Source organism: Cebus imitator, unplaced genomic scaffold (assembly GCF_001604975.1).
Source record: "Cebus imitator isolate Cc_AM_T3 unplaced genomic scaffold, Cebus_imitator-1.0 Scaffold166, whole genome shotgun sequence".
In the NCBI taxonomy this organism is placed as follows: domain Eukaryota; kingdom Metazoa; phylum Chordata; class Mammalia; order Primates; family Cebidae; genus Cebus; species Cebus imitator.
Window position 1 is genome coordinate 4,046,003 of NW_016107481.1, and position 9,282 is coordinate 4,055,284.

The 9,282-nt window shown below is 47.4% G+C and overlaps 1 protein-coding gene and 1 non-coding gene across 2 annotated transcripts; both read left to right on the forward strand.

Annotated features, from left to right (window-relative positions):
* The first annotated feature begins 7,167 nt into the window (after positions 1-7,167).
* On the forward strand, positions 7,168-9,282 carry LOC119473543. The gene has a single exon (XM_037744166.1). The coding sequence runs from the start codon at positions 7,380-7,382 to the stop codon at positions 7,764-7,766; it is 387 nt and encodes a 128-aa protein (XP_037600094.1). The 5' UTR covers positions 7,168-7,379; the 3' UTR covers positions 7,767-9,282.
* Positions 8,256-8,340, forward strand: TRNAR-UCU. Its single transcript is given in 2 exon segments — positions 8,256-8,292; positions 8,305-8,340. It is a non-coding gene; the product is annotated as a tRNA-Arg (tRNA).

Sequence of the window (9,282 nt, forward strand, 5' to 3'; positions counted from 1 at the left end):
AAAAAAAAAAAAAAAGAAAAAGAACAAAACTAAACTAAAAAGTGGGCAATGTATATAGTTAGATTCAGAAAGTTGAATGACAAGATCTCAATTGGGACAGGAATTGTTGGTGTCATTTGTGGGACTTTAACAGGAACATACTACAGGGAAACAACAGAAGTCATGAAAGTTTAGATACCTCTGGCTGGGGGATTTTCTTTATCAATCAGCTTGGTACTCAAGTATGGTCATCACCTAACTGAAGCCGTAGGCCTGATCGTCTGACTCAGAAGAAGGAAGGCAGCCAGGAGCTGCCTTCTTCTAGATTGGACTGAACCTACATTCTGTTAGACACCATTAGCAATATAACTTTTCTTCCTCAGTTGCCCCACACAATGAGAAGTAAAAGGTCCTATTTTCCTCTGAAGTCATTTTTTGGGCCAATATATCAGATTAATTCTGAGCTTATTGATGGAGTTTTGAGATTTGCTTATTAAGGACTTAAATTAATGCTAATAACAGAAGACCAAGTGGAATAATGACAGTTTAAATACCTAAGCCCTAAACCAGTGCCTCTTAAACTTTAGTGCAAATGAGTCACATAGGGGATCTTAGTGATTTGATTCAGCAGGTCTAGGGTGGGGCCTGAGATCCTGGACTTCTAATCCGCTCCTAGGTAATGCTGATGCTTCTGGTCCATGGTCAGCAGTTTTGTAGGAAGGCAGAGGGAATTATTTACAAATTTGGCTATATAGGAGAATCATCTAGGGAGTTTTAAAAAATGCTGATGCCAGGGTCCCATCCCCAGAAATTCTGATTTAACTGGCCTACTGTGCATCCTGGGCATCACGATTCTAGAGCATCACAGAGTTTGAAGACCACTGGTCTAACAAGTCTGTTCCTAGCTGTCTGCCAATTCGCTCCTGATCTCTTTCCTAGGAGAAACCGCTGAAGTCCAGGATACCTTTGAACTTGGGGACAGATGCCTGGATTCAATCCTGCTGCTTTCCTTGTGGTCTGCCTTCCCATCTTGGAATGGGGCAATGATCCTGCCTATCTTAGAGGGTTGTTATGAAGATTAAGCGAGGTCTGAGATACATGAAGAACCCAGAAAAGTGCCTGGTGTGATGTTATTATTACTTCATTATTTTCAACTGCTAAACAGTTACTATTCACTAAGCTTTAATAGACAGTTATTTGTTGTGAGGCACAGGACTGGGGCTCAGAATGCCTTTCCTCCCAAACACACTTACCAAAAAGTCACCCTACTAGCTTGTTGAGAACTTGAAAGGCAGAGATGTCATTCTGAGGGGAAGAAATTTAGGACCTACTCCTCCAAATTGAGTCACTGAAAGCAGAAATTAGGACACTGATGATCAACTTCTACTTCCACAAAGGCAATAAGGCACTTATGGAGTGTCCACAGTGTACAGGGCATTCTGCTAAGCCTTGGGGAGAATTACAAAACAGCTAGAAAACATGGATGTTTGGCTTTCAAGAGCTTCTGCTCTAACGCAAAAGATAAGCTAGGCACATAGTCAAGTAGGTTCCTTACGGCCTACAGGACTCATTCATTTTTTCAATCAAAATCCAAAGCTGCTTGTTGTAAGCTAGCCACAATGCTAGGGATTGAGGTTACACAGATAAAGAAAAAGAAGACATGTTCCCCCCACCTTCTTCCCACTCCCCTAAGATACTTATTGTCTGAGAGAAGAGACAGAAAACCACACAGAAAATTAGAGCTTTGAAAGTACTCTAGGAACCCAGGAGTCCCTCCCTACCACCACCAGACTAGGCTGCAGACGAATGTCTGGGAAAATTCTCAGAGGAGGTGGCATGGGGCTGCTCAAGACAAGCTCCTTAGCCTTGCATTTGAAGCGCTTTGGGATCTTTGTCCCGCTGACTTTCTCGGCTGTATCTCCTAAGTCGTGCCTATTTCTTACACTCATCCATGCTCTGCCATCTGACTTTGCTCAAGGTTGCAAGGTCCATGGTAGCAAGGGCAGCATTTGTTTTCTTCACCCAAGTGTCCCAACAGGCTTGTGGAGAGCCTGGCTAGTCTCGATGCTTAAATGAATGAATATGGTATTTTGTTTGTGCAGGCACCAGCCTGGCCAGCCTTGAAGCCCCAAGTAAGGCTCAGCCTTTGTTTAGCCATCTCAACACCAGAGACAGGTAACTGCCACTTACAAGATAGTCCTACATTCTTCCTGAGCCCTACTACTTGGAAGCCTGGTCAGCAGCCCCAGGCAACCAGCCATGAGATCTGGAGGTGGTGCTGCCTGCCTCAGATATAATATACCTGCATCTGCCTCAGTTTTCCTTCATGACTAGACCTCTTCTCTAAATACCAGCCTACCAGGCTAAGTCTTTCAATCAGTCTCCCAAGCCCTCCCTTTTTGGGGCCAGATCATCTTCCCTTTATCCTTAGCTGTGATTCTTGTCTTCTTGTGAACAGGCTAACGGCACAGAACCATGCCTGACTTTGTCACCAGTATTCTGAACCCCAATGACCTTTACTGGCACGTGCTGCAACCAAGGCCACGTTTGTGGCACTCTTGTAGACACTGTGCACTGAACTGCTCAGCCTCCATCATTTTCCCAGCCTTGACCTATCCTCTTCCTCACATCCCTTGAGTCTGGTTTCTACTCCTGTGCCCCAGCCACAGCATTCCTTGTATGCCAGTCAGTCCTAGGTTAGATAGCTCATTTTAAATGCAGCCTCCCTCCTTAATTCCCTCTCTCAGAATGTAATCTCTCTCTTCCCTGAAGTCCCATATTACCATACCTGTACCTCACTTAAAGACCTTTTTACTTTACATCACAGCCTTTTGTGTACCTGACATTCTTTCTTTTTTTTTTGTTCAGGGACTCCCAGTTGATCTTGGCTCACTGCAACTGCTGCCTCCTGGGTTCAAGCAGTTTTCCTGTCTCAGCCACCCAAAAGGCATGCATTATTGCACCTGGCTAATTTTTGTATTTGTAGTAGAGATGGGTCTTTACCATGTTGGCCAGGCTGGTCTTAAACTTCTGAGCTCAGACAATCCACCCGCCTCGGCCTCCCAAAGTGCCAGGATTACAGGCGTGAGCCACCAAGCCTGGCCTGTCATCCTTTCTATAAAACTTGTAGGCCAAGCACATGCTTTTTTCACCTTTGTATGCCCTGAGATCAATACAACTAGACGCTCAGACAGCTTGCTGAAGAGATGAAGAAATCATTAAAATTAAATAGGATGCAGCAGTCTTCCTGACCCTCTAGCCCATTCCATTCAGCCTACACATCCCCTCCTATAGTAATCACTCTAAAGCACAGCCTTTCTCATGCCAGATGGGAACCATTGCCACATTCCTTATCCTGAATCAAGTCTGCGCTAACCCCTTTTGCCATATCTGGCCTGGAGCCTACCTTCCCAACCTCATCTGTTGACACATCCTCCATCACCCCAAACTGTACTTCCATAAGGACCCACTCGACCCTCACTTTTGTCTTGATGCCTGCTTTTCTTCATCCCAGAATATTTTCTTTTCCTTCCCCTATTCTTGGCCACCTAATGTGGTTTGGCTATTGGCCTGGCTCAATAATCAAACTCAGCACTAAGACATTTTCGGATGAAAAAGGCCTTCATTGCAATGTTTTGAATAGATTTTAGGATGAAAAAGGCCTTCATTTCAATGTTGTGAGTAGATTTTATCCAGCAAGAAATGAGTCTTATTAAGTCCTAAGGGTGGACGGTATCCTTGTATTAGGAAATCATGCGGTGGGACAAATGAAAATAAAAATGTGTGCACTCCCTCCTGCCCGCCTGAGTGGCTGGGCAGGGGTCGGCCCACACTCAAATAAAATAAAATAAAATAAAAATGTGCCTAAGGTTCTAAAACTGAGAACTGTGAGGAATTGACGCTGAAGGTAGATATTTTCAATCTGAGAAGCTGTGTTCTGTTTGGTAACAGAAATGAAATGCACAGTTGAGTAGGAGTGGGGTAGGGAGCTGTAGAATGTCCCTCCAGTTGCAACAAATTTAGCTGATGCTGTATCTGTACTGTCCTTTGTTTCTGCAGGATGTGGGACTTCTTTATTGAGAGTTGCTTACTAATATAAAAGCAAACGTTTGTTACACACTTACCATGTACCAGGACTGAGATAAATCCTTGAGAGGATCAACACTTGCAATTCTCATAATAATCTTATAATTTTTCAGGCATAGAAGTTAAGGATCCTGTCCTGCAAATAAAGGTAGAACCAAGATTTGAACGACAGGGGCCTGACTCCACAGGCTGTACTCTTAACCCCTACTATCAGTTTTTGTTTTTTAGCAAGCTCACCCTTTAAAAATTCCTTTTTCGGTATGTTTTATAATTAGTACAATAGTGCATGCTTATTCTTTGTGGATGCAAACTCCAAAAATTTTTACTGGTAGGGATACCCCATCATTTGCCACTTTTTCACATGCTAGGGTGCTTCATTTACTTATTGCTTCACATTCATAGACTGTATTTCTCCTAAGAAATTTGGAGTGTCCTTGAAGGTAGGAATGACGTCTTAAACTTTCACTTTATTCCCACAGTAGGCCTAACTGTATTGTCCCTAAATATTCATTGAATTGAATTAAACTGGTACTCCACAACCTTATCGCTCTGGAGTAAAGCAAAGCTAGTGAAAAAATATATACAGCAGAAGTACAGTTAATTTCTAGAGCTTCTGGGAAGGCTGAAATCACTAACCACATAGTAACTTAAAAATAATCCTGCTGTACCAACATTAAAGGTGTTACTGCAGATTCCCAAAGATGTATAATGCATCTAAACTTTAAAACACCAACATGCTGGGTGCGGTGGCTCACGCCTATAATCTCAGCACTTTGGGAGGCTGAGGCAGGCGGACCAAAAGGTCAGGAGTTCGAGACCAGCCCTGACAACATGGTGAAACCCTGTCTCTACTAACACAAAATTATCCGTGGCACATTCCTGTAATCCCAGTTACTTGGGACGCTGAGGCAGGAGAATCACTTGAACTAGGGAAGTGGAGATTGCAGTGAGCCAAGATCTCACCATTACACTCCAGCCTGGGTGACAGAGCAGGACTCTGTCTCAAAAAATCAAAACAAAACAAAAACACCAACATGAAGCTGTGTTTAATTTAGGGCTTTGCTCTCCAGCAAAGTCAAAATGCAGATGTGCAGAAATTAACCCAATTGAAGGTGGTTATAAACCATGCTTTGACTCCCTCTGTTGGCAGAAAGGAAGAAGCTACCTTTTCACTTTCGAGAATTCTTGGCTCAGGTTGTATAATGGCTGTTTACTGTACATATAGCCTGAGAAAATTCAGCCAGATTAGAAAAGGGAAGACAAAACCCACCAAATCTTTCTCCCCAGATGGCAACTAAATACTCTTCATTTTTCTTACATGGTAACATTGCTACCTATAAACTGCTTATTAATTGTTCAGGGAACCACCACACACCTGACCATGTTTGGCTGTGACTTTCCCAGTCTTCTTCTTCTTCCTTTTTTTTTGAGACAGGGTCTCACTCTGTCACCCAGGCTGGAGTGCAGTCGTGCGATCATAGGTCACAGTAACCTCAAGCTCCTGACCTCAAGTGATCCTCCCGCCTCAGCCTCCCAAAGGAGTCTTCTAATTGCAGAGCACAAAAACTACAACCTTGATAGCTCACAGGAGGCTGCACTCAAGCCTGGTTTTCCCACACTCACTGCTAACACTGTATCTCCAATATTTTCCATGATATAAGATTTATTTTGGTCTCATCTAGTAGAAGGAATATCTAAAATTATTCATTTGATTCATTAAGTGGAATTAAGCACATACACATCTTTCCTTAGTACATCGTTTCATTCCCAATTCCTCCTTTCCAGAATTTTTATGTATGAGTCTCAATTGTCACTTAATCACGTCAAGAACTCCTCATCATTTGAGAATTGGCTCCAACACCACTGGCAGAATTCCTCCGTATGGTTTTCCCACAGGCACACAGAGCATCTCCTCTCCCATTGGGCTGTGAGCAACTCCTAGGACCAGTGGAGACTCTGAGATGCCACCAGTGCCTGGCGTATTTCAGAATTCAAAAAAAATTTGTTTAAATAAATACAATTTAATAACATATTTCATTTTAAGGGCTAATTTTATCCATGTGAGAATTCCCCATGAATGCAATGTGAAAACATTTTATTTAATTAAAGGGGCATAACAATGTTTTATACACACACACACACATAAAGCATACTGTCAAGAAATTTTGTTTACATTACAGCAGAATTAAATAAGCCTGGCACCAAACAGCATTCTGCCACTTACTGTTCGGAGAAGTGATTTACCATTAGCGTCCTTGCACGTTCTTGCAATGTGCCAAGAACGCAAGACCCTGATCACACTTCACTTGGGCCATTTCTCAGCGTTGTGTTTGCGGCGAGCAATCTTGAGGGATGACATAATGTCTCCCTACGGAACAAAGAACAGGCTTGGTTACTGCTCACTATAACATGGTGGGTTCCCCAAGCTCAGCATACCTCTTCTATAATGCAACCGTCTTGTGTGTAAGCATGCATCTGGGCGTGTGCTTTGTTCCTGTGAGAATTAGGGTCCAGGGAGCCAACATAAACATGGTGACGCTCTGGCTACCGCTTTTGCTGTAATAGTCTTTTATCTCTGACTCAGAAGTCTGGGGTGTTCTGTCAGCATTGACGAAACTCCGAAAGCTAACGTGTTAGTTTGCAAACATAACAAAATATCAGCTTCTTCACAGTTCTCCACGCTCACTAGCTGGGTGTGCCTACACGAGTTCTTTAACCTGTCTTAGCTGGTTTCCTTCCTTTATATTCTAAAAGAGACGGTAGTGTGCACCCGCCTCATAACTTAGTCTTGGGGTTAAGTTAAATATTTAAGACCTTAAAATCCCTACCACACTACTCTTCCCGGGAGTTCCCTTTCCCTTTTTGAACTCTGCCAGAGACTATTCTGCAGCGAGGCAGGGGGGTAGGGGTGGAGCACTGGGTGGGCGGCGGCTGGCGGGTTTGGTGCAGAAACAAGCTTTGGACGAGCAAGAGAGCGCGCCCAGCGGCAGCCCTGCGAATCCTCCGTAGGCGGGGCCGGGACGGCGGAATAGGAGCGGGACGGGGCATTCAGTTTCGCTGCGGCAGTTGCATAGCAACCATGCGGCTTTTATTTAGCCAGTCTATTTCAAAGGGCTTCGGGGTCTTGCGGATGAGGATCACTGCGGACACTGGAGACCCGCTAACCCCCACCCAGCCACTTCTGAGATTCGTGGCGACCGCACCCTTCCGGGCAGCGACGCCAAGCATTTTGCCGTCCCCGCCGCCCGCACCCCCGGGAAACCCTGCGGCCGCGCTCGGGAGCGCGCCCTCCGGCCGCATGCACCCGCACACGCATGCTCCCAGCGCTCCCACGCGTGCTGTCACCCTCCCAGGTGCCGCCCACACAGCCGCGGGCCCTCGGCGCGCGAGCTCGGGACGGCTGCGCAGCGTCCTCGGAGGCAGGTGCTGGGGGCAAAACGACCTCTCGTAGGATGCCGCGGAGCGGGGCGCGTCGCCCCCCTCAGTCCACCAGAGCCCGGATACCTCAGAAATTCGGCTCTGGGTCTGTGGGGAGCGAAATGCAACCCAAACCCCGTTTTTCCGATCCCCGCGCAAATAAACACGCACAAGCACGCACACAGACCTCGCCGCGGCAGGCCCTCGCCGCCGCAGGTCTAGGCGGCCCGGGCCGCGAGGGAAGAGCCCAGGCCGGAGAAGGGGTCGCAGCCTACGTCTCGTAGCCCAAGGGGCGGCCGCTCGGCCTCTGCCGCTCACTGGCGCGAGGTAAGTGCTTGGCGTCACCGACCCGGCTCAACGGTGCAACGGCCGGCCTGGGCCTGCAACTCTAGGGTCCCGGCCGGGCGGGAGCGGCCGCCGGAGAGACCTGGTAGGCGGGGCTCTTGGGGCAGGAAGGGAGCCGGGGAGGGAAAAGCGCGACCGTGATTTGTACGGCTGGGCCCGGACCCGGCAGGAGAGCGCGTTGCGGTGCCCTCACACCGACCAGCCGGGACGGCAGACTGCGGCCGCCCTTCACTCAACTGGGTCGCCGACGGAGTTGAGGGGCGACCACTGCGGGGAGGTGGGGAGCCTGCGGCCTGTGTCTAAGGCGGATGGCAGTGCCCTGAGCGCGGCGGCGGGGTCTCGACACTGACGACTAGAAAGGCGGTCGGAAGAGAGCGGGACCGTCGCCTCTGGCTTAACATGGCAGATGCGCCGAGACTCCAACAGGTGGCTCCGTGGCGCAATGGATAGCGCATTGGACTTCTAGAGGCTGAAGGCATTCAAAGGTTCCGGGTTCGAGTCCCGGCGGAGTCGTGGTTTTTTTTTTCCCCGTCCCCCTACAATTTATCTTCTGCCCCAATCATGTCTGCTCTTTCTCTTCTTTTCTTTTTTGCTAAACAGCTTAATTCGTCTCTCATTCCCTGCCCTGCTCTCGCAGTCACTGCATTACGGTCCTTTCCTCTCAAGCGGGTCGCAGGGTCCCGCGCCCCTCAGCTCCCCGAGCCTCGGTGGCGCAAGGTCCGGCTCAGCCGACTTGGCAGTCGATCTAAGTCCTGAGAAGAGCAGTGGCAGCGGCAAAGGAAAAGAAGCGACAAAAAAGGGAGGGATCGCGGTTTTGGCCTAAAGAAGAGTCCAGGGGAGGCCCGAATCTCGGGTGACACCCCCGCGCCTTGAGCGGGGCTGTGGCTGCAAAGGAGGGACGAGAAAACGCGCCTACGCCCTGCGTGGACTGTGCCAGCTGACTACCTCTCCAGCATGGAGGCTTCCAGATGAGCAGGCACTCGAATGCCAGCGGGAGCCTGTCAAAAATGGAGATTCTGCTGTCACTGTGGGACTCTAATTCGGTCAGTCTGGGGTGGGCCCAGGAATCTGCATTTCTAAGGTCGCCCTCTCCCCTCCCCCATTACTTCAGTGCAAAGAGGTCCAAGGCCCACTGCCCATCAGCTCCTCAGGACAGGAATTACTGTCTCTCTTTTTCTGACAACTCTTAGCTTTGCACAAGCTTACCAAATAAGGAATGAATGAAACCTTAAAACTCATAAAATACAATGAAAGATAATTCACACAAAAGATGCAAAATCCAAAATTGTCAAAAAGGGTACAGGGAAAAGTAAACATCCTTGTTATTCCTATAGGCCAGCCTTGCAATTCTCTCTACAAGCCATTAGTGGTAATGGTTTCTTGGAAATATTTTCAGATTTATTTTATGATCACGTCAGCATTTTTTTTTTTTTTGAAGAAAGAGAGAAAGAAAAA